General features: G+C 33.9%; 1 protein-coding gene across 2 annotated transcripts; it reads right to left on the bottom strand.

Moving 5' to 3' along the window:
- Positions 1-17,048: 17,048 nt before the first annotated feature.
- On the bottom strand, positions 17,049-24,919 carry LOC132744360 (uncharacterized). 2 transcript variants are annotated; one of them, XM_060733047.1, is made up of 4 exons: positions 24,602-24,919; positions 21,695-21,985; positions 20,864-21,021; positions 17,049-20,523 (listed from the first exon to the last, which is right to left on the bottom strand). In XM_060733047.1, the coding sequence occupies exons 1-4, from the start codon at positions 24,909-24,911 to the stop codon at positions 20,257-20,259; spliced, it is 1,026 nt and encodes a 341-aa protein (XP_060589030.1). In that variant the 5' UTR covers positions 24,912-24,919; the 3' UTR covers positions 17,049-20,256. The 2 variants fall into 2 exon arrangements, with proteins under 2 accessions (XP_060589030.1, XP_060589031.1); XM_060733048.1 differs by having other exon boundaries at positions 20,864-21,018.
- Positions 24,920-26,608: the final 1,689 nt, after the last annotated feature.

The raw sequence follows: 26,608 nt of genomic DNA, 5'->3' as shown, positions 1-26,608 counted from the left end.
AGGCCGGATGACGTAAGCGACACATGTGCGCGTGTCAAATTGTTGATCGCCTCATTAAATTTATGGTATCATTTTCGCACCTCTGCAAGGAAGTTGTGATTGCATTTAACAGATATTTATGAAGGTATATGCACATCTCCGAATTTCTGAACTAATTGGATACATTTATTAAATTTAATGTCTAAATAGCAAATAAATATTTTCCGAGTAATCGAATATCAATTTTGTTAACCGATATTCGGACGTTCGATCGAGTACTCGGTTAACAGGTTACTCGTTGCCATCCCTAATATTAATCCAGTTCCTTTCTATAAATTACCATATACATGTATTTCAGATGGATTTGGATGAATCATTTGTAGTTGAGGGTCTTGACAGTAGCTTTCGTGTAATAAACATTCCCCTGAAAACACAACTTAAATGTGGGATCTGTGGAATAAGTTGACACCAAGTTTAAACTTGAACTCTTTGTCATCTGTACCAAAAACGTATCTTTTGTCGATGTGTGAACATCTTAAACAAGCGTTTTGATTTCTTGACATTTCTTGATTGGAGATTAATTTTCAAGTCCTTCTTGTCTTGAAACTTTTGCTGTTGATCTAATATTATTTGCTTTTAAAGTATTTTGTTCAGTTCTTTTTAAATAATTCTAAAGTCTTTGGAGTATGATTTTAATGTTTCTGTTATTGTTGTCAAACTAAGAAATTGTTATTTTAAGCTTTTGTTCTTATGTCAAAATTGTGAACAATAGTGTTTCCGAATTTTTTTAAGTGAAAGGGGGCTATGAAGATAACTGAATTCTTCCATTTTGCCTGTCAATAAACAAATAAATACGTTAAATGATAAACGTTCTCTCCATTAAATCTTTAAAAATACTCACAAGTCAGGGTACAGATAAAATTCACTCAAGTAGGGTTCACAATCACCAGCAAGTAACGTTCAGTTTACGGAATTGACCTCCTTGGTTAAACTCTTAATTTAATGTTCAAAATACAGAATATTTTTTGCAGATGACTAAATTATCGTTTGTTATTGATTATTTTAGAAGTTCGATATCACAATTCAATGTTTATCTAAATAAACATTGAAATAAGACGGACTTTTGTTCGTGTTCAGTGTTGAAAGCAGTTCGTGAGTTTCTATTATTTTATAGCTTTAATGCTAACATTTATACTTTGCATAACTTGAACGTTTAATAAAGTTTCTCTTCAACGATATAAATAAAGATTTACTAACCTAACGTCCATAAGTATCAATATAAATACCAATATATTAAGTAAGTCAAGCGTCAGAAAATGGCTGACACTGACATCTTCTCACAAGATCCGGTTGGGGTTCAAAATTGTTTATATACTGTGTAATAGATATATAAATAATGTATTGTTTGCTTTTGTACCTATGAATTCACTTATTTAAGGTAGACTGTAACTACATATATTGGAAATAAACTTGTCATTGAATTACTATTTGTTTACATGTTTAGTTTCTTGGCGTAGGTTAGACCGAAATACCGCATCCGTTCTGTGTATTCATACTATTGTGCTCGAGGTCCTTATCCGAAGACTGACAGAAAGGGCCGAGTAGTTGCGATTGACTATTGTATTCGAGGTCCTTATCCGAAGACTGACGGAAAGGGGCGAATAGTTGCGATTGATAATTTGGATGTCACATATTATTACACCAGATGTCGCGTCGTATTATGCTTGCTGCATTCGGCTTTGGGCTATGCGTCATTCTACCTTATGACATTCGTCATGCAAGCTGAGTAAATAGACCCAAATACAAACAGTTGCAAGTTAGTTATTAAATTAATATACCAGATCAACAAATTAATAATAATTGATCGTTAAATAACGTTATATACACAACTTAAGCAAGACGCTCACAGCAGAAAGCATAATGTGCATGTAAGAAAGCAACATGTAAAAGTCAGAATGCAGGATGTACAAGTCAGAATGCGAGATGTACAAGTTAGAATGCAAGATGTACAAGATAGAAAGCACGATGTAACGTAAGAAAGCAATATGTAATTTTTGCGTTTATACCCCGTCCATATAATCTGGCGAAATTATAGCATTTACAAGTGCTCAAAGAAAATCGTCTAGCCTGTTTATTATATTTACATGTACAATATCACGTGGACATCGATGATATCATTTGCATTACAAAGTATGACGTCACTTCATTCAGTTGGTGATTGACTATTCGCTTCCTAACTGATTCGTAATTGAAATCGAAACAGAAATAACAAATAAATAAATATCGCATCTTGATTCAAGACTTTTAAGGGTATGAGATAAAATTGTAGAATTAACATGCTGATAAAAATGAGAATATAAGCAATTGAAAAAAATTCCGTTAAAATGGGCGGTAGAATCTACTTATTTTTGATATCAGGTTACTGACCCGATATCAAATATAATTACCAGGCAAGTGTTTTCGGACAGTTACCATAGCAGTTGCATTATAATAAGTTTTAGCCAGAAGATAAAAATCAAAGCACAGAATGCGCTGAATTTGTTTGGGTCTTAGAATGCCAGAAAGGTGAAGATTGTGAGATTTTAAACCAATTTGTTTTTGTTTTGTGCCAGCAATGCTTTCCAGTGTTCTAACTGTAGTAAATTGGCTATAACACTAATTGCGACACTGATAGTCAATTCAATGTTTATTTGATTTAGAAAGAATGAATTGCCTCAACTGGGATTCGAATTTCAGACCTCTCGATTTATAAGCGAGCGTACAAACCCCTCGGCCACGGTGAAGTTATATGTCAAAGGCATGAAGAAAACCATATTTTTCTAAATTAGGGTTTGTAACTCTTATTATTTCGATGCTAAACCTGTTGTTTAACACAGATGTAAATAATCATGAAGCTTACTGTAAGCATGTATATCTATAAAGAATGAAACAATTTTAGAAATCTTCGACCATTTGGGAACTACTTTGCTTGAAAATTAATGCGCCTGTCATTTGACAATCTTTACGAATTGATATCCCCTAAATTTTTTGGCGTTAGTGTACATATAAAGGGAAGTAACCGCTTTAAAAAAGTGGACTACTTTAGGCATTTGCAATTAACAGCATTAGGCTCTGACATTTTGCTACCATTATTTGTTTGGTCTGACGACCCAACAACAAATACCACCTGATAATCCCAAAATGACTGAGTAATACTATTTTTGATTTAATAAGTTTTTGTTACAATTAAATTATTCTACTGGTTAAGGAATGATAACGTGACATTTCTACTTCAATAATTTATTTATAAAAACAAGAAAATAAAACTTCTAGATTCTACTGCTTTTAACACAAACAGTAAGAACAGTAGAAATCTAGAAATTAATTTAACGAAAGAACTTCAAAGTAGATCTATTTGTGTGTTTTTTTTTTAGAAAAATGCTACTATTAGATTAAAGACATTAATACACGTATTGCCAGAAGGTAATAATCGGCCCTGAAATGAATAATGCCCTCGGGCTGAAGCCCTCGGGTCCATTATTCATTTTGCGGGTCGATTATCACCTTCCGGCCCTACTCTGACGTGTATTAATCTCTTAATATAATTTAGTGATAGTTATAAACAAAAGTTTTGCCAAATATCATTACATTATCAAAATGCATACGTTCATAAAGGATCGCCGTTTCTGGGGCCGTTTTATCAAAGACATTTTATTGTCGGTGTCGTACGTCTGCAACAACGTGGTACGACCGTTTAATGACACGTGTCGCTGACGTTCTTTTTCTGCGACGTCGCAGTCTTTTTCACACGAGACACAGTCTAGTCAGTGCTCGCTTAAACGTCACAGCTATCTTAAGTGACAGAAGAAAGCATAAACAACATGGAGAGGCAAAAAAAAATGCAAAGACTTATGGAGACTGTTTTGAATTTTACATTATTATTATGATACAAATAAATACTTTTTAGTGTGTGTCATACAACCGACAATTTAAGTGAAAACAGCTACTTTTTCGACACTCTATCCGTCCATGCAGGGCAAACATGGGTTTTATAACGTTTAATAATGATATTAGAGTATGCCAGATGCTTATCATCAGAAGATAGTAGTGGTAAATGTGAAGTTATTAAAAACAATTGAAGCAAAATGTTAACAAAGTAGTACAAATCACTTAATAATTATCACCGAATTAATTTCCAAAAATTAACAGATTCAAACGACAGTTCGGGTTAATGATCTTTTAGTAACTAATTGAAATAATAATAATAAAAACTAAGTATGGTTTTCGAGAAGATTCGAGTACTTTTGAGAACATTTATAATCATTTTGATAGTATCAGTACACACAAGAAAACAAAAAGGCGATTTCTAACTAGTTATCTGTTCTTTCTCGTTGTTTGAAAGAAATATATATATAATAAATCTTATAGAGTTACTGTTGCTTATGTATCGAAATAATGAATTGCTGTTTTGACATATTTTCGTGAAAGTATATTAACTTTAAAGACAGTAAGGAACGCGCACTGCCTTTTTAATTGAGACATAACACGCTGTTTTTGTTCAGTTCCAACTTTTTATTTATATGAAATATTTCACTTTAAAATGTAGTATTTTTTTTCGAAAAAGCAGATTTTTTCAAATATAGAGAGGATATTTGTTTAGTTCAGTGTAAGATCGGAATATATTTCACCGAGTGAGCACCAAAAGCAGCCACGAGTGAAATATGAACTTTTGGTGTTCACAAGGTGAAATATATTTCAATCTTACACTAAACTAAACAAATTTTCTTTTTATTATATGCAAAGAAACGTTTTAAAAAGACATTTAACCTAATACTGAATGAAAAGCGCGCCAAATAATAATACAACGTGACGTCATTTACGACGTCGCGTCATTAAGTTGGTTCCCAGTACTGTGTACGCTGGTATTTCACTGGGACAACGTAAGAGGCTTAAATTCAAAACAGTGAAATTATCAAAGTGGTAATTTCACTGTTTCAAACAGTGAAATTACCAGTTTTATATCACTGATATATTTCTATAAACCACCGAAAAGCATGTAATAAATACATATATGTTAAAAAATCCCCACCCCGGCATTGTAGTTCGGATCTAGTTTGTTTTAAGAATTAAAATGCATAAATAATACACCATGCAAATTATGCAGACTTATGTTTTGATGTATCTGCACTGTAAAGTGCAGTTAATCATTAAATTTGACAATTTGTAAAATTGACTGTTGTTTTTCCTTTTAAAATTGTTTTTCGGTGTCATATCAATAGTAACATTCCGACGTCGTATATTTTAAACCAAATGGGTGTTCCTCAAAAAAGTATCTAAATTTATCTAATATCTAGTAAAATTTTAATGATTTTCAAAATTTGAAAGTAAAAAAAAATGTTAGGAGATTTAAGTGAAATTTGCTTATCCAGGCTATTTAATTTTTATTCTGTTTTAAAAGAAATCTTTGGCACTCATTATTAATCTAAATAGATAATGGCCGCAAGGGCATATTTCCTCCAAATATACGGTATTTTAGTCATGTTTATGGGTATAAAATTTGCGGATTCATTTTCTTTCTTATACTAAGAGAGCATGTCTTGAGTCCCTAAATAGCGTTTGGCATTAAAAGAAAAATAGAAGTATGTGTTTTATTCTGAAAAAAAGTTATCTCATAAAAATAAAGTGCTGAGCATGTATACATGTAAACAGCGACGTCACTTAAACATCGTACGACAGCCCTTACCGTGTCGTAGAGCTTCGACATTTTCTCCGACGTCGTAGGCTACGAAAAACGTTAATTAAACGGTCCGTACCGGTCTGCGACAAATATTGGTCTGCGACGTGTCTTAGAGCGTTAATAAAACGGCGAAAGGGAACACCATAATTTCGGTTTTCTAATTAATAATCATGCCCATATTACTGAAAAATAAATCTTGTATACAACAACATTATCATGAATTTCATTTGCCATAAAAATGCCTCGTATCGGTGTTTTGGTCGCAGAAAGCGAAATATCTCATTAATATATTAATTTAATTTCATCAGTTAAGCCCCCTATCTTATGTATCGACGGGTTGGTTGCAAATAACTCGCCTTATTTCATAGCTATTTAGGCTATTGTACAGAGTCAATAGAATAATAGAATCTACCATTGGGTTAGATAGAGGATACTGGGATCCTTAATTTATACCGGACAATCAGTTTACTGGACAAAATTTATTTCTGTAACATAAGGTTTTATTTTTGCTTCGATTAAAAATTATCCGGTCTGAATCGTTTCAAAGTAAATAACAACAAAACCACTCTCAGATAAATTATGGTTGATTCAGTTCTTTTTTTACCAACATGTCAATTTGTTTATTGTCAAACAACATTGACCTGGCACTCTTGAATTTTACCCTGTAGTCAGTATATTCCGTAAACGTAACGATGTTCTTAATTGTAAATCTATATACATTAAATGTAAATGTCCAATTGTTAAAATGGTGTAAATTAAAAAGCCCCTAGCGCAGTTGGTAAAGGGTCTCACTTGAAGAATGTAGACGTATACTGGTAGGTTCGAATCCTATTTCAGCGATTTAATTTTTCTTCTTTTTCTTATTTTATTTTAGAATTGCCGTTCTTTTAAAACCATTGCTAACATTTTCGTTGTATGTACTATCAGTGTAGTATATGTAGTATTTGTATCCCCCCCCCCGATGGAATCGGGAGGGGGATATTGTTTTGCCGTTGTCCGTCCGTCCGTCCGTACATCCGAGCCACCAAATAGGGTTAGAGGGCCATCTAAAAGTTAACAGAACAAAATAGAACAATACAGTTCATTCCGTAACAATAGAATAAGGGCCCTCTATTAAACAAAAGAAAATAACAAAAGAAATGGCCCATTAGTCCATTTAAATGGCACGTCCGTCCGTCGGAATTTCGTTTCCGGACTCGTTACCTGCAACTACTGGCTTGAATTCAACGAAACGTTATGGGAATCATCAATATCAAAAGGAGATGTGCATATCGTCGGCTTGTTCCAGCCATACCCTTTAACTCAGAGTTATGGCCCTTGATTAGTTATATAGTATGCATATAAAGTAAAAATTGTTTCCGTACTACTTCTCTGCAACTTCTGGTTGAAATTCAACGAAACTTTATGAGAACCTTCAATACCAAGAGGAAATGCGCATATCGTCGGCTTGTTTCAGTCAGACACTTTAACTCAGAGTTATGGCCCTTGATTAGTTATGCAGTATGCATATAGAGTAAAAATCGTTTCCGCGCTACTTCTCTGCAACTACTGGCTGGAATTCAACGAAACTTTTTGGGAACCTTCAATACCAAGAGCAGATGCGCATATCGTCACCTTGTTTGGGTCAGACACTTTAACTCAGAGTTATGGCTCTTGATTAGTTATGCAGTATGCATATATAGCAAACATCGTTTCCGCGCTTCTTCTCTGCAACTACTGGCTGGAATTCAACAAAACTTTATTGGAACCTTAAATACCAAGAGAAGATGCGCATATCATTGCCTTGTTGGGGTCTGACATTTTAACTCAGAGTTATGGCCCTTGATTAGTTACGCAGTATGCATATAAAAAATATTTGTTTCCGCGCTACTTCTCTGCAACTACTGGCTGGAATTCAATGAAACTTTATTAGAACCTTCAATACCAAGAGGAGATGCGCATACCATCGCCTTATTCCGGTCAGACACTTAAAACTCAGATTTATTGCCCTTGATTAGTTATGCAGTATGCATCTAATTGGCATTTCCAGATATTACTATTTAACACAGAGTTATGGCTCTGTTATTGTCCCAAATATTTATCAAGTTTAAAGAATATTACTGTTGATGCCATGATAAATAAATTATTAAAGCCTTATGTCTTCAGTTGTTGTGTTAGTAATAACCAGTACTCGGCGGGGGATATAAATTCAATGAATTTGCTTGTTAATAACTGCCTTTATAGTATGTATGCGCTAAAGCATATACGATTGAATAATATCACAAAGAAAACCGTTGAATGATAATGTACAGTAATGAAATAAAAAATATAATTGTGTATAAAAAACACCACTTAAAATGTATTCTAAAAGCAGGTGTAGTAAAGCGATTTCTCATTAATTCTAGCAAATAAATAATAATAAAAAAAAAATAATGTGGTATTGGTAAGGAATCGAATCAGAGACCTTTAGATAGGTAGTCCGACATATATACCAATACAACACACGTCAGTGACAAGTGAACTTAACAAATATATCGATATATTCGATAGATGCTGGTCAGTGACCTTTTACGAAAGTTATTGAAGTACCAGGTCAATATTGTTGGACAATACTAGTCATTTCATGGTAAATAATCTGTTCTGCGCATGCCTGAATATTGAGGCCCTTAATGGGTAATTTTAGATAGGTTTTATTTTTAATTTTTTCTTAACGTTATCTCAAGAGACAATTGTAACATATTTTTATGATAAAAAGTAATTTTAATTTCAGTTCAAACAGTATCTCGTTATTTTCTTTTAAAAAGAAATGCAAATAAAAAAACAAAACATAAAAATTATAAGGAAATAGATAACGCTAATGGGAGGAAACTCTACATGAAATGTAAAAAAAAATTGATTTAATGGCTTTTGCAACATGCTACATGATGACCAAAAAGAAACTGTAAGACAAAGAACAGAATGCCATTTGAATATCAAATGTTCCATACGTTTTAGATACCGTTACACCCGACTGGTAAAATAAAACTATAGCTTCCGTTATATCAAACCTGAAATCACAAACTATAAATACAGTTACATCCAACTTGCAGACATAAACTGTAACTAACGTTATATCAAACCTGCCACCACAGGCTACAGATACCGTTACATCCAAATTACAGACATAAACTATATGTACAGTTATATCAAACCTGCCACCACAAGCTATAGATACCGTTACATCCAACTTGCAGGCATTAACTATAAGTACAGTTATATCAAACCTGCCACCACAAGCTATAGATACCCTTACATCCAACTTGCAGGCATTAACTATAAGTACAGTTATATCAAACCTGCCACCAGAAGCTATAGATACCCTTACATCCAACTTGCAGGCATTAACTATAAGTACAGTTATATCAAACCAGCCACCACAAGCTATAGATACTATTACATCCAACTTGCAGACATTAACTATATCTACAGTTATATCAAACCTGCCACCACATGCTATAGATAACGTTATATCCAACTTGCAGACATTAACTATTAGTACAGTTGTATCAAACCTTTCACCACAAGCTATAGATACCGTTACATCCAACTTGCAGGCATTAACTATAAGTACAGTTATATCAAACCTGCCACCACAAGCTATATATACCGTTACATCCAATGTGCAGGCATTTACTATAAGTACAGTTACTAGTATATCAAACCTGCCACCACAAGCTATATATACGTTACATCCAATGTGCAGGCATTTACTATAAGTTCAGTACTAGTATATCAAACCTGCCACCACAAGCTATATATACCGTTACATCCAATGTGCAGGCATTTACTATAAGTACAGTTACTAGTATATCAAACCTGCCACCACAAGCTATATATACCGTTACATCCAATGTGCAGGCATTTACTATAAGTACAGTACTAGTATATCAAACCTGCCACCACAAGCTATATACCGTTACATCCAATGTGCAGGCATTTACTATAAGTACAGTTACTAGTATATCAAACCTGCCACCACAAGCTATATATACCGTTACATCCAATGTGCAGGCATTTACTATAAGTACAGTTACTAGTATATCAAACCTGCCACCACAAGCTATATATACCGTTACATCCAATGTGCAGGCATTTACTATAAGTACAGTTACTAGTATATCAAACCGCCACCACAAGCTATAGATACCGTTTCATCCAACTTGCAAACATTAACTATATCTACAGTTATATCAAACCTGCCACCACAAGCTATAGATACTGTTACATCCAACTTGCATACATTAACTATATCTACAGTTATATCAAGCCTGCCACCACAAGCTATAGATACCGTTTCATCCAACTTGCAGACATTAACTATAAGTACAGTTATATCAAACCTGCCACCACAAGCTCTAGATAACGTTTAATCCAACTTATAGACATAAACTATAAGTACAGTTATATCAAACCTGCCACCACAAGCTATAGATACCGTAACATCCAACTTGCAGGCATTAACTAGAAGTACAGTTATATCAAACCTGCCACCAAAAGCTATAGATACCGTTATATCCAACTTGCAAACATTAATTATAAGTATAGTTATATCATACCTGCCACCACAAGCTATAGATACCGTTTCATCCAACTTGCAAACATTTACTATAAGTACAGTTATATCAAACCTGCCACCACAAGCTATAGATACCGTTCATCCAACTTGCAGGCATTAACTATAAGTACAGTTATATCAAACCTGCCACCACAAGCTATAGATACCGTTACATCCAACTTGCAGGCATTAACTATAAGTACAGTTATATCAAACCTGCCACCACAAGCTATAGATACCGTTACATCCAACTTGCAGGCATTAACTATAAGTACAGTTATATCAAACCTGCCACCACAAGCAATAGATACCGTTACATCCAACTTGCAGGCATTAACTATTAGTACAGTTATATCAATCTTGCCACCACAAGCTATATATACCGTTACATCCAACTTGCAGTAAGTACAGTTATATCAAACCTGCCACCATAAAGCTATAGATACCGTTACATCCAACTTGCAGGCATTAATTATAAGTACAGTCATATCAAACATGCCACCACAAGCTATAGATACTGATACATCCAACTTGCAGGCATTAACTATTAGTACAGTTATATCAAACCTGCCACCACAAGCAATAGATACCGTTACATCCAACTTGCAGGCATTAACTATTAGTACAGTTATATCAATCTTGCCACCACAAGCTATATATACCGTTACATCCAACTTGCAGTAAGTACAGTTATATCAAACCTGCCACCACAAGCTATAGATATCGTTACAATCCAACTTGCAGGCATTAATTATAAGTACAGTTATATCAAACCTGCCACCACAAGCTATAGATACCGTTACATCCAACTTGCAGGCATTAACTATAAGTACAGTTATATCAATCTTGCCACCACAAGCTATATATACCGTTACATCCAACTTGCAGTAAGTACAGTTATATCAAACCTGCCACCACAAGCTATAGATACCGATACATCCAACTTGCAGGCATTAATTATAAGTACAGTTATATCAAAACTTGCCACTACAAGCTATAGATAACGTTACATCCAACTTGCAGGCATTAACTATTAGTACAGTTATATCAATCTTGCCACAACAAACTATAGATACTGTTACATCCAACTTGCAGTAAGTACAGTTATATCAAACCTGCCACCACAAGCTATAGATACTTATACATCCAACTTGCAGGCATTAACTATTAGTACAGTTATATCAATCTTGCCACAACAAACTATAGATACTGTTACATCCAACTTGCAGTAAGTACAGTTATATCAAACTTGCCACTACAAGCTATAGATAACGTTACATCCAACTTGCAGGCATTAACTATAAGTACAGTTATATCAAACCTGCCACCACAAGCTATGGATACCGTTACATCCAACTTGCTGACACTATAACTACATTTATATCAAATTTGCCACCACAAGCTATAGATACTGATACATCCAACTTGCAGACATTATCTATAAGTACAGTTATATCAATCTTGCCACCACAAGCTATAGATACTGATACATCCAACTTGCAGACATTAACTATTAGTACAGTTATATCAAACTTGCCACTACAAGCTATAGATACTGATACATCCAACTTGCAGACATTCACTATAAGTACAGTTATATCAATCTTGCCACCACAAGCTATAGATACTGATACATCCAACTTGCAGGCATTAACTATAAGTACAGTTATATCAAACTTGCCACCACAAGCTATAGATAACGTTACATCCAACTTGCAGGCATTAACTATAAGTACATTTATATCAAACCTGCCACCACAAGCTATAGATACCGTTAAATCCAACTTGCAGGCATAAACTATAAGTACAGTTATATCAATACTGACACTTCTTGCTATAGATACTGTACATCCAACTTGCAGACATTAACTTTAAGTACAGTTATATCAAATCTGCCACCACAAGCTATAGATACCGTTACATCCAACTTGCAGACATTAACTATAAGTACAGTTATATCAAACTTGCCACTACAAGGTATAGATAACGTTACATCCAACTTGCAGGAATTAACTATTAGTACAGTTACTGTGAAATCATCATTATTCGTGGGGCACGAATTTTCGTGGTTTTCGTGGATAGGTCAATCCACGAATTTAAAACCCGACGAAATTTTATCCCAACAAACGCTTCTTACCATGTCTCTGTTCCAGATATCACAACATGCGTCGGCGCTTTTCAGGCCGATATTTGTGGTAATGAATGTATATTATAATTCAGGTCAGTGACAAATTAAATCCATAAATAGTTTCTCATTTTGCAATATTTAAGAAACTTGAAAGAAAAATCGGATTGTATGTCTTCAGTTTGCTGTCACAAATGTTCGTCGCATGTAAACTCCAGGGACTACTTGATCGTTGTAGTCTACTTGATTGTGTTAGCCAGAATACGTGACATAATCGAGTAAATATGGGAACCAAGTGCATTAAATTATCCCCGATAAAATTTTTTCACGACTAGTGTTTATATGATCCATTTAAAATATATTTTTTTTCAATATGTATTTGTGACTGCTATTCCGAAAATATCAAAGAACCGTCGTCTTTACACTAGATGCACACATACATGTATGTAACTGTATTGAGCCATTTACTGGTATTATTTATATGCATATTAAATTTACACAGTCGAAGTGATGTAGTGGTGTAGTTTTGGACCAATTGGGTGTTAACTTTTTTACTGGCTGGTTAAAAAATGGCAAATGTATAATTTATGCGATGTTTACATTGGCGAATTATAGAGGCATATAATGGAGCTGCATATCATGTCACACAAAGGTGTTTAATTGCAGTCAATTATCGGGGGCAGTATTGTGTTACTGCCAGAGGCCAGGATTAAATTTATTGACAAGAGCTGTGTTATATACACGGGGTAAGTAAAAAAGCGCAGTGATTAAGTGAAAGATTACTTTCCATTACTTATTATTTTTTTTTTTACAATAAAATGAAAATCCACGAATTTAAGAACCCACGAAAATGCCTGTTTTGATAAAACCACGAAATTTCATGCCCACGAATACAAATGATTTCACAGTATATCAATCTTGCCACCACAAGCTATAGATACTGATACATCCAACTTGCAGGCATTAATTATAAGTACAGTTATATCAAACTTGCCACTACAAGCTATAGATAACGTTACATCCAACTTGCAGGCATTAAGTACAGTTATATTAAACTGCCACCACAAGCTACAGATACCGTTTATCCAACTTGTAGGCATTAACCATAAGTACAGTTATATCAAACCTGCCACTACAAGCTATAGATAACGTTACATTCAACTTGGAGGCATAAACTATAAGTACAGTTATATCAAACCTGCCATCACAAGCTATAGATAACGTTACATTCAACTTGCAGGCATTAACTAGAAGTACAGTTATATTAAACTGCCACCACAAGCTACAGATACCGTTACATCCAACTTGCAGGCATTGACTATAAGTAGAGTTAAATCAAACTTGCCACCACTTGCTATAGATACTGTGAGATCAAACTTGCCGACAGAAATTATGTAAACTATCGTATCTAACTCGTCCACAGAATTTAATGATATCGTTCTTTCTAACTTGCCGACAGATGCTTTAAAAAGCCTTATATACAACTTGGAAAAACAAGACACACAAGCTATAAATCCCACTTGCCGACAACGGTTATACGTTATGTTATATCATACCTGCTGGAAGAAGCTATATCTATACCATTATATCACCCTTTCCGACAGAAGCTATACATAGTGTAATATCTTAATTGCTGACAGAAGCTTGTAATACCGATGTAATAAAGTAATAAACGAGCTATACAAACGCTATATCAAACCATCCAACCTACAGACAACTTCTATACAAACTGCCATTTCAACTTCGACAGAGCTATATAAACCATTACTTCCTACTTGCAGGGAGAATCTATGCATACTGTTTTATCCTACAGGCCGACACAATATTTCCAACTTGCCGACAGAAGCTATATATACCGTCGACACAAGCTATGCAGTATGTTATATCCTACATGCCGACACAATATTTCTAACTTGCCGACAGAAGCTATATATACCGTCGACACAAGCTATGCATACTGTTATATCCCACATGCCAACACAATATTTCCAACTTGCCGACAGAAGCTATATATACCGTCGACACAAGCTATGCATACTGTCATATCCCACTTGCTGACAGAAGCAATAGAATGAAATTTATATAATTTGTTTCCGACTTTTTTAGATTAGTATTAATACCACTTAATAATAAAGATGCAACAGCATGTATGAAATTTAGCAATACAAAGTCATAAAACATTTGTTGCCAATAAACATATTTTCGGATGGAAACAATTCAGACAGTTTGGCATTTTTGTTTTAAACATGCTGTTTTTTTTTTTTTTTTTTTTGGGGGGGGGGAGGTGGGGGTATTTTTTACTGAAGGTGGTGCCGACTCTTGTGCATATATTTTCTGCAATTTCTCAGTTTCTTTTAAATGTATGTCATTTTACTGATCATATTATTTGTTTGGGTTGTCAGGCTAACAGAACAATAAGGTATAATCTTGCATTTACCTGTCTAATTTTTGAAGAAGATAAAATATATGTGAGTAGCATGAAAAAATATCATTATAGACTCACCTCGCACAAAATGTTTTACGTTAATGATATCCAATTATAGAGATACGCGTAAAAATGAAAACTAAAATCAAACAATAAACACGGGGGTGGAACCCCAAATGTATCTCAAAAATGAGCATCGGTAAAAAATATTTGTGAATTTCCGCTGCACCAGATGTGAAGCATTACACTAGATGTGTCTGTAAAAATAGGTCAATTGCAGGGTAAGTTTTCATCTTTTTAAACATTTATATAACATTCAATCCTTTTATAAGAAAATTGAAATGTGATTCTACCCTCCTTACTCTCCTCTATATGACCCATTTTTGGTTTGGATTTCTATGTAGTCTTCATCGAGATATTCCTTCCGTCGTGGGTTCTGGTATGTCCAAAACATGCAATATGAATGAAGAAAATGTCACTAAACGGACTCAAAAACAGAGATTTTACGAAATCTCACTACAGACCGATGCTTTACATTAAGACAAATCCTGATTTAAACATTTACTGAGATTTGGCTCCAAACGAATGAATCGCTGCTCATAATTGCATTTGCGCTCCATATGTGCTGAAGAGATCCATAAGTGATGTAGAGAACCATCTAGAAAACTACGGACCACTTTCATATTATCATTAAATAGCCAATGTATAGAAACAATTTAGGTTTCGTAGCTTTGGCTGAAAGTTCAATTGTAACATAAGTGTGTTTGATCACCGCAATGACAGAGCTCACTAGCTTATGCTAGCATTAAAAATTCTAAAAGGCCTGAGTACATGAAAATGTTGACGCAGAGCGGATAGTACTCGTATGATAAACAATTTACTAATAAAGGAAATGTAACTTGGACAAACCAAACTGAAAGTATTGAACATTGTAAAGCTATCATGTCATATAATATGTTTCTAAAATACTGTTTACATTCATAAACATATCTATAGCCTCTTTCGGCAAGTTGGATATAACGGTATGAATAACCTCATATATATTCCACTCGGAACCTCAGATACTCTTTATGTAACGTGTCAATAACCGATATTGTAAACTCCAGACCATATGAGCCAATCAGAAGTATATTGGGTGTTCCTGATTGGTTGGATGACCAAAAACATAGCAAAATATTGCTGTAAATAATTAGGACGCGCCAGTATTACGCTAACCGCCGTTTCATCAGCATTTTAATGGCATGCCAAAAGATGGATTTTTAAATTTATATCAGTTACAGAGCAGGCATAAAAGAAGTCAAATAGGCATTGATCCATAACTGCGACTATGGGCATGAAGTGAACCATATAAATATTATGCAAAGACGTTCCTTGATGGTGAAAATAAATATGCAAATGTTCTTTGATCTTTTTCAAAAAGTTTATCAATAACTTTCTTACAGCGTCAAAAAAAATCAAACACGCTTCACAATACTTCCATATTAAGTAGACAATGCAGTTGAGTGAGTAATTAGTTAATTAATTAATGCATGACTACATAAAAAAGGCAATGATTACACTACACATGACGACAATAAATCAAAATGAGCAAGGCCTTCCCACCATATCTATGATTTTCAAAACCTTTCGTATGCAGAATGTCTTTTATCTCTTTCTATATGGATACTATGTTATTCAAACTCGTCTCGTTAAAATGTGTCTATTTCGAATAATAATGGTTTTATTACAGAATGATACACAAAAGAATAAATTATAGATTCCTTATGAAAGTGATGCATAATTATGTTGCTATCTTTTTATATTATGCACATATGGATCTAGATCTTCAGCACATATGGAGCTCAAATGCAATTTTCTTTGTTTGTAGCCAAATCTCAATAAATATTTAAATCAGGATTTGTCTGAATGTTAAGCATCGGTCTGTAGTGAGATTTCGTATAATCTCTGGTGTTTTTTTTAGTCCATTTAGTGACATTTTCTTCATTCATATTGCATGTTTTGGTCACACCAGAACCCACGACTGAAGAATATCTCGTTGAAGACTGCATAGAAATCCAAAACAAAAATGGGTAATATAGAGGAGAGTCAGGAGGGTAGAATCACATTTCGATTTTCTTGAAAAAAAAGGATTGAATTTTATATAAAATTAAAAAGATGAAAACTTACCCTGCGATTGACCTATTTTTACAGTCACATCTGGTGTTATGCTTCACATCTGGTGCTGCGTAAATTCACATTTAATTTTCACCGATGCTCATTTCTGAGATACATATGGGTTCCACCCCCTTGATAAAGATAGAAAGTAGTTTTCTACCAATTAAAATGCGTAACCTTTAAACGATAAGTCACAGATGTGTAGCTTCTAGCGGCGTGAAGTTTGCAGTCTATACCTACTCTTGATGGCGTGACTCACATACAGAAATAACTTTTTGCTAGGAGTCCGGCCCTGTAGGGCTAGCAACGTCCTTTACGAATTTACTTGGTATTGCCGGAAGTGTCAAATCTCTCACAATGATCATGTTTTTGGAAAGATATTCCAGATTTGTACTCGTATTTACAGAAATCAAGCTATTCGAATAGTCGTATTAGATTTATTAGTTTGAAATTTTGCTGTGTAAAATAATATAAGATTCTGATGGCAGTGATGACTCGCAGTTTACTAACATGCAAGCGTCCGACATTTCAATGCAAGCGTCCGACCTTACCAGCAAAATAATTTATAGTTCACGTAAACATAAGGCAGGTTATAAAATAAACTAACACACACAGAAGGGAAAACAGGGACTAGATGTATAAACAGCTTTTCTTTCAAGATTCTCCCTCCTTGAAGATAGATATTAGAGAAAGTCTTTTAAAGCGACGGGCTTCCAGAAGATAACAGAAACACTGCCTTCTTACTAATATTTCAAAATCCAAACAACATTATATATTAGTTGAAATAATCGAAATATTTTAACATAATTGCTCTGAAAACCAGCAGTTCTCTTTTTCACCAACGGGAAATACCTTCTTTTATTATACTGCGCATTTTTTCATCCGTTTTTTTTTACAGTAACACATGATTAGACGGAACAATATCGCGACCTGTTATTCGGAACGCACGAAACCGGGATCGTATCAAACTAAAAGGAAACGAATAACTGCTTTTGTATTAATGTTTGTAGTAATTTGTTGCCCTAAAAACTATAATGTATAAATAAGATCATATATATGATGACTAATATATCGATTTCAACTATAGCTTGAAATATAATTAGGGTCTACTCAATGATGAAAATTGATATACGACCCCAGGCATACTGGACACCGGGATTTTTCTGGACCAATGCTTGTTAAATGAAGGTGTCACCTCGGTACGGAATTAGACCGTGCCCGTTGAAAGAAGTTCTTCTAGATTTTGACGTGGCCCATTTCCAATCACCCTTGGTAAGACTGATTACATTTTAATAAGTATATATTTTGTAAATTTGTACATGAAGTTTCATTTCTGAGTACTTTAAAAATTGTTTTTTGTGTATCTTTGCAGGATTTTATTTCTTGGTGGAAGGTTTCAGGAAGTACCATTGGCCAGAATACACTCAAGTTGTTATTTGGTTTATTTTATAGTGCTTACACAAATTAAAAGCTGCAGAAAAAGGCCAAGGGCTTATGTATTATCTTTTTGTGCTAAATTTACTTGGATAGTATTGCTGTTGACAGTTTTAGCCACCAAATTCCTGTAAGGGATATGCTGTGTTAAGAATTGAGTCCTAGATGTGATGGATTTACTATAGAATATAGATTACGAAAATTCAGTGGGCCGTTTCCTGAATTATTCTATCACTGTAGATTATGCAAAGGAAAATATACGCTATATTGACGATTTTGTTCTCATTCTCACTTGAATTATTTATAAGGTGTCAGTAATAATGAATTTACACATTAAACCTAACTACATCAGTTTTTACCGGTAACTTGAAATTTTATTTCATTTGTTTGATTTAACTATCTGGAGGCCAGTGGCACGAATAATAACTCACGCATTTTATTGATATTTTCGCTCTAATTACTTTTTCTTTTCATGTGATGCTAAATTACACCAAACAAACTAACGCCACAATCAGTGATTGGATATAACCTATTGTAAAAATTCTACGGCTACTCAAAAGTAGCTCAATTCTTTGTATGCAAATAATTCATAAAGAACCATGAAAGTCGTCATATTAACCGACATATTTTTGGGAAAATAGTTTTGGTTTAATATTTTAGTTATACATCAGCGACAATAATGTCCGAAACAATCACATCTTTACGGACTTTTCCATCAAATTTCGGATACCAGCCTCGAATACAATAGTAAGAATACACAGAGCTGATACGGTTAACATGTTAACAACTAGTAATTTAATGTTGTGAGTTGTTGATAAAGTTGGTTTTCAATATACCAAGTAAAATTCCACATACATTAAGTACAGTCAAGTTAAAAAAGTATACAGAGCATTATTAAATTTAATTACTTATAATAATGATTATAGAAAGCGAAAAAGCAAAATGTTAGCCTGTTGACGTTTAGTCGAATTTGTTTATAATTGTACATCCATGGATATTTTTACATTAAAAATGGTTGTTAGATTTGATCACTATTGTACCGAAACATGTGGAAGGGTATTTATGTAAGAATTCAATTCATGTAAATTACTTTTTCTTGCTTGTAAATTAAAATTCATTCATGTAAATGACTTATTCTTGCATGAACAATACATGGACACAATTGTAAATTAGTATTCTTTGTGCCAGTTTGTTATTTCTTCGTCTCATTTTTCTCATGGAAAATCATGCCATTTACATGGATTTAATTTACAAGCAAAAATGAGTTATTTACATGAATGGAATTTTTACTTAAAAACCTTCCATACAAACATAATGGATGTCAAATATTTGCATTCGTTATACATTCTCAAAGATCTTTCTCTATGTTTTGTTTACATAAAAACGCTTAGTAGAAGTAATTGCAACTCATATTAAGTCCTAGGTTATTATAAAGTATAACTAAGATGTTCCAATTGGGATGCGAAATGGAACAGAAAAAAATATCGTTTGTGATTTTACCTATTCTGCCTTCCTATGCACCGGTGTTGAAAGCCGATAAATACAGCTCAATCCGATATACATGTATAGCATATAATGTTTGAAGTTCCTTGTGCAATGCCACTGACTTTTGTAGCAGAAAAGAACGTGCTGCCTCATGCACAATTCTTTGTAAATAGAAGGTTTGTAAAGGTAAGTTTTAAACATGGCCTACTTACGTATTAAACAAAAACAAACAAGGGAAACATATTGTAGAAGGTCCACTTTAAATCATTTCTGTAAAAGTTGATATTTATTGATAATTTGAGTCAGGTGAAGATGTTATTAACATACAATGATGGAACAATAGACATGCTTCCTGTCACAAAGTGTTACCACTGAACACAGTGCTCAGACAAGCGTAATATAATTGACTTACCACCTCTTTGTTTGATATACTCTGGACATAACAGTGCAGTTTTCCTAAGCCGACTCTCAATCTCTGTTGTGTCCTGTCCATTTTCTGCACAAACGATCAGCTCTAACAATTCAGTCTGCCAAGTCTTTTTAAGACGCTCCTCAAAATCTGTGTAACCTTTGGCACCTTTGGATATTACTTTTTTCAATATCGTTTCATTCTTATCAGTTGGATCCTTACCCTGTAACATTGCATTTTATGAATAAGAATCACATTTTTTTACCTTTATACCAACTTGTTAATAACATTTTTAAACGTTCGGTAAGCGTTTATTTTTGTTTCATTTGCTTAGTATACCATGATCTCTTTTTTGAAATAATTTATGCAGAAATAATGATATATTTTTAAAGAATATTTCAAATATAAGTTCTAAGCATGAAATAAGATTATTTCTTAGGAATTATATTACAATCAACAAATAAAATTAAAAAAAAAATCACAATGTCACACATGTCATCAAATACTGACAATTGAATAAAGTAATCTAAATTGCACTGCCTCTAAACTACTTTATATCGTACCTGGATATTCCTTCTGTCTGCTACGTTGAGTAATTCAAATCCTGTATCACAATCAATTATAGGATCAGGATGCAAATACTTCTTGAGTGCGACGAAATTTTTAATAATGGCTTTTCGGCAAATCACAATATCAGAAGACTGTGTCATCTCCAGTTCTTCTTAAATACAGATTGATTATGTATCATTCATTAAATAATATACATATTATGAAGTATGGTTTGCTTGACAAGATTAAAAGTGTATTGATTATTTATCCCTATAAAGATGATTCGAGTTACGGTACAAAATATATTCCTATCTTGAAAATATTTTATCCACACTTCTCCTTATTATGTAATGTTCTTTTGCTGCAGAATTCGGAGCCTGAAAAACTTTAGGGTTTGCGCTTGACTTGGCCACATGATTACTATAATCCTAACAACACTGACAGAATGTGCAAATTATTATTGTGCAAGATCGATAATTGAAATTGTAGCATATTATCGCATGCTGAAATAGCAATTGCGCCCCGACCCTCATGACCAGTAATTATATGGGTTGAGAGCATAAATATATGGTGGCTAACATCAAAATGTGTCTGATCATTCCGCAATGGTATCGTTTATCTTTGTATTTTATGAGGTTATAATTACTTTTGACCTCCTTTTTTCATTGGTTTATCACATGTACATTGTATTTCCATTTTGTCGTCACGTGGAATGTCGCTATTGTTATATCTATTCAACAATGTGACCATGACAACAAAATGAATCTGTGTATTCCTTTCTTTTACATTTTCAGGAACACACTACTTGAGCATAGCTATGACATGAAGTATTGGTTGTTTCTTACCTTGTTCATTTACCAATGGATTGTTCTGCTCCAACAACTGCTGCGTCATGTCAACTTGTGGTGGTATGGATATTACATGCGGAGGTGTAGGCGCCCCAGTCGGAGGCGTAGGTGGTCTAGACGAGGAGGTAGCCACAGAAGGTGACCTAGATTGCAGCTTGGCTTCCCTTTGAATTATTTGTGTCCTATGAGGTGGCGTTGCTTGTGGCTGCCTTTTTCGTAGCGTCATTTTGTCATGGTTCACAGGTCTGACAAGCGGTTTCCTCTTTCTAGTCGAGCGGCTCATTTTGTCTAACATATAATATAAACGAGCGTTTTAAAATCATTCTTTTCTACTATACTATACTAGTATTTTAAAATCATTTTATTTTCTACTATTTAGTATAATATTATAATGAATATAGGCGTATTTAACCGACAATTTACATTTTATCAGAAAACTTCATGTTTACTATCAATTTGACCTTCCGACCTCTCCCATAATTCATATATATATTTATTTATTCAAATACTTGATACTCAGATATTTTACTTATGTTGTTATTTAGTAGCACGCTATTATTAGCTGTACACTTGATAGACTGCAGTTGAGAAAAGAGATGTACCAATACGTCCCGTCAGACAACAGGCCCCGTTCAAGATGTACTTAATTTTGTGTATTCCAAAGCCACAACGCTTTTTCTTATAATATAAACGAGTGAATGTCCAATAAAAAATGAGTCTTCAGTCCAAAAGGTAGTGGCCATTTAATTGTATCTAAAGTTACTGACTATTTATGTTAATAGACAGATTTATTGGCATTTTTCACTCCGAATACTTTGGACCAATACCATATAGTAAAAAACATTTTGACCCGTTTTTTTGGACACTTATGACCATGATATAGCCAATGCGGACACGATCTGGGAAAAGCATGAAACTTGGCATGGTGGCAGGAAATAGTATTTCAATTCATTTCAGCCTGGGGTCCACTTTTTAAAAATCCAAGATGGCCGCCAAAATCCAAGATGGCCGCCAAAATGTACAATGTACATAGGACATGACAAAATGGGGATATTTATAGCATTAAAATGATATAAATTGACATTGTAGGTCGATCATAATAATGACTTGGAAAGTGCTATACTAGCATCGGAAGAAAATTCAATAAGGCTTCAAAATCCAACATGGCCGCCATTAAATGACGATTTTTTGACAAATTTCTAAGATAAAAATAATTCATATGATCAACACTCTTCATGTATAAAACACAATAATTAACTGGCATTTCTTGCATAAATATGCACACACAGGTTTCATTCACACAGAAAAAAAAACTTTGCATTTATGGATAAAACCATGCGGGCACATTATTTAGCTGATGTTTCGAAGAATAGGGACCATACTGTACACAAATGGCGTCAGCTTGACAGTTTGGCTAAGGTTTTGCATGCAAGTTTGTTTTGTAAAAATTACATACATGTAATGGAATAGGTTAAAACCTAATACACTCATATGTGGGCATAAGAGGTCACTGTCAAAAACCAATAACTCTATCACCGCTTTTGACAGAATTATGACCCTTTTAGATATACAGAATTCTTTTTTTCTTTTTTCTTTTTTTTGGGGGAGGGGGTTCTTGTTTAATTATCAAGCACTGAGAACAGTCCAGCACTCTATGATATCCTACCAATAGCTCTGGTTTGCGTGATTCTGACACCATGCAAAACTGCTGATTACAAAGACGGCCCCTAGTTGTCTTAATATCAAAAACTAAGACACAAGTGCGTAACAATCAATACGAAACCGTTTCGTTTTGCGAAAAACAACATATTGTAGAATCACCAAATAAGTCGAATACTTTTATCTTAGAAGGACTCTAACACAGGTTTTTTGTGCATCAACATCTGCAGAAGTTAAGTCCTAACCCTGTAGGACGAGGGCTGTAAATGTGTTCTCCTGCTTATGAAGATGTTAATGCACAAAAAGGGTGAATAAATCCTCTATTGTATTGCACACATGCACACAATTTCTAAGCTTATCCGAACCAAATGTTCAGTATGAATTATACTAGTAAGTGTAGGGGGAGGTAAGGGGTTCTTCGAAATCCTGTCTCTCATTTTTTTTAAAAATGAATTTAGTTTGCAGCATCCTTAATTGTGATTGTCTTACTGCAGCTGCAAGTTCTTTTTTCATTAGTAATTTTAGCAGCATATATTTTATAAACGATAACGGAATCAGACTCTAATTATGTTATTATTTTGGCAAAGACTTGCGAATAAAATTAGAAAATCAGACAAATATTGAACAAAAAGAATATCTTGGCCTTTTCGGTAATCAAACTAAGTCTTTGGCATTATTAACACTAGTCATTTATGACTTTATATGATATCAAATTTAGACTTTACAGCTCTTTATATTTGTTTATTTTGATACGAGATTCCGTCTGTAAGATTGAACTACTCATTTTCTGACAACTGTGTATATCATGCCATTGAATTAAAATGCAAATATTTTGTTACTTATGTTTACCGTGATTGTATAATTATGCATTGTAAAGATGGGAATCAATTGCAGACCAGGTAAGAATGTTATGTTTATTTGATAATTGAAATCATAGTATTTTACCCGACCTGAAATAGCTAGTGTGCGCCATCCAAAGTTGTCAGTGGTTTTTTGGGTTGAGCGACAATTCTTCAACAGTATCGTTTTTCTTTGTATTGATGGGTTAATTACCTTTTTACCCTCTTCCTTTATGACAATTTGTGCCCCCCCCCTTTCTTTATGTGGAATGACGCCTTTGGTAAAACTAGTCAACACGGTGGCTATGTCCACAAATTGACTTTGTGTATTCCTTTTTTTTATTTAGATTTTCAGGGACGCATATCCCGAGCATAATTTAGACACAAGTAATTGGTAGTTTTTTACCTTGTCGATTTTCCAACTTAATGTCTTGCTTCAAACACTGCTGTGCCATGTCCGCTTGCTGTGGCATGGCTGTTACGGGCGATGATGTATTTGCCCTCGCTAATAGTGTAGGTGCCCTTGACGTGGACGTATGTGAATAAGCCGATACTGTAGCCGAAGATTGTTGCCGTGTTGATCCATTAGGCGGTATAGGTACCTTATGAGCTGCGGGGGCTTGTGATTTCCTTTGCGGCTGCCTTTTTCGTGGCGGCGGCTCGTCATGGTCTTCAAATCTGGCAGGCGGGTTCCTTTTTCGAGTTGAGCGTCTCATTTTTTTCTAAACAATCAAACAAATCACGCGTTTTACAATTATTATTTTTTACTATTTAGTATAATGTAGTAATGATTAGTTGACTAAATGCGGTAGTAATGGCTGCATATGAAAAATATCTATATACAAAACATTTAAATAGTCAATATTGTTTGTGAAACTACAAGTAATGTATTACCGTTAATTACACATCCGAATTACTAGGGGATATGCTTAATGAACATGTTGCATTATTTTTAGATTTTACACGGTTATGCCCTAAATAAAATACAATATGTTTGGTTATAAATTAACTGACTAAAATTTAAACGTAGGCATGTTGCAATAGCCTTAAACGAGTAAGTGTCTTATAAATACTGTATAGTCTTATTGTGTTGCACGATAAACGTTTGATTCCGTTTGTATTATTTACACGCGTATGTCTAGATGGCAAAGACTGAAATCGAATGACATAGTGGTAATGATGACTAATTCAAATATAACGCTTACGTCAATTAACAACAAACCCGTTGTATCCGATTAGTACATATATATATTTTTGAAGATAATAGTCAAAAAAGAAAATACTTGTTTCATTTGTACTGACGCAACGTGAGAAAGTGTACAGTCTATCTAATATTTTTGTGTCTGAATTTATTTTTTTTCAAAATAGTGGGGCCTACGAACGGCAAATGACATGAATGTTTAAACAGATATATAAGTCGTAGTCGTAGTATTATTATACTGTTTTAAATTTGAGCATGTTTTTGTTTTGCTCAATTCAAATCATTATATGATCATAGCGACTTGTGTACTCTACATTATACATTTCTTCACATTTTCAAGACTAACAGAACTTTTTTCAGCACAGATTTCAGATTTAAGCACATAAGTATCTTTTATTTTATTTTTTGTATTATAGATACACATGTAAAAGACATGGTCTATTTAAAGCAGCTGACCTCCAGAAGATAGCAGAACAACTGCCGTCTTGATAATATTTCAAAATCCCCCCTCAAAAACATTGTGGTTTTTTTTCTAGTATCAAGTGATCGTACAGGACAATATCGCGACCTGTGCTCCGGAACGCACGGAATCCGGGATTTTATCAAACATAAAGGGATACCAAAAATTGCTTTTGTTTTTATATTTGTAGTAATTCATGGCCCTAAAAATTATATTTGATTTATTATTTCATATATATGATGACCAAAATACACAACGGACTGATTTATTTGTAATTATCTCCTACGGTCAAAATAAAACATTTTTCAGATATATGTTTTAAATAAGATTCTTTTCACTTGAAATCAGGTATTTATTTCAATTTAAATTAACAACTTAACAACAAACGACAGACACGCTCACCTAAGCTCAGGTTAGCTAAAGATAAGATTCCTATTAACCTGAATTAAATTTGGCCAACCACGGAAACTTGTCGCTTATCAAATGCAATGTTTTTATATCAAAGATTTATGTACCTTATTAAGCTCCGTTTTGATTGCATGAAGACAAATTGGAAAAATATAATATAAAGCCCAAAAAACATGACATGATTGTTATTTTGTTATGAAATAGAAGGGTACAACAATTTTATAAACAATAATGGAATATGGTCAGTTTTAGCACTACTGGTGGTCCCTTTCCAATGTTGAATAATTTAAATAAAAGCATTAAACAAGAACAAGAAATATTGTCACGGAGAAAGCAAAAAAATT

The sequence above is a fragment of the Ruditapes philippinarum genome, unplaced genomic scaffold (assembly GCF_026571515.1).
Source record: "Ruditapes philippinarum isolate M1 unplaced genomic scaffold, ASM2657151v2 ctg7506_1_1_1_1, whole genome shotgun sequence".
NCBI lineage: Eukaryota > Metazoa > Mollusca > Bivalvia > Venerida > Veneridae > Ruditapes > Ruditapes philippinarum.
Note: the sequence above shows the minus strand (reverse complement) of the source record. Positions and strands in the feature narration are given on the sequence as shown.

Excerpts from the sequence above, each read along its gene's own strand:
- LOC132744360 (XM_060733047.1), bottom strand. The coding sequence starts at position 24,911 with ATGAGACGCTCAACTCGAAAAAGGAACCCGCCTGCCAGATTTGAAGAC. Across the intron at positions 21,986-24,601 it reads TAAGTTGGAAAATCGACAAG|ACAAAATGAGCCGCTCGACT; the intron begins GTAAAAAACTAC and ends ATTATATGTTAG. Across the intron at positions 20,524-20,863 it reads CAGACAGAAGGAATATCCAG|GGTAAGGATCCAACTGATAA; the intron begins GTACGATATAAA and ends GCAATGTTACAG.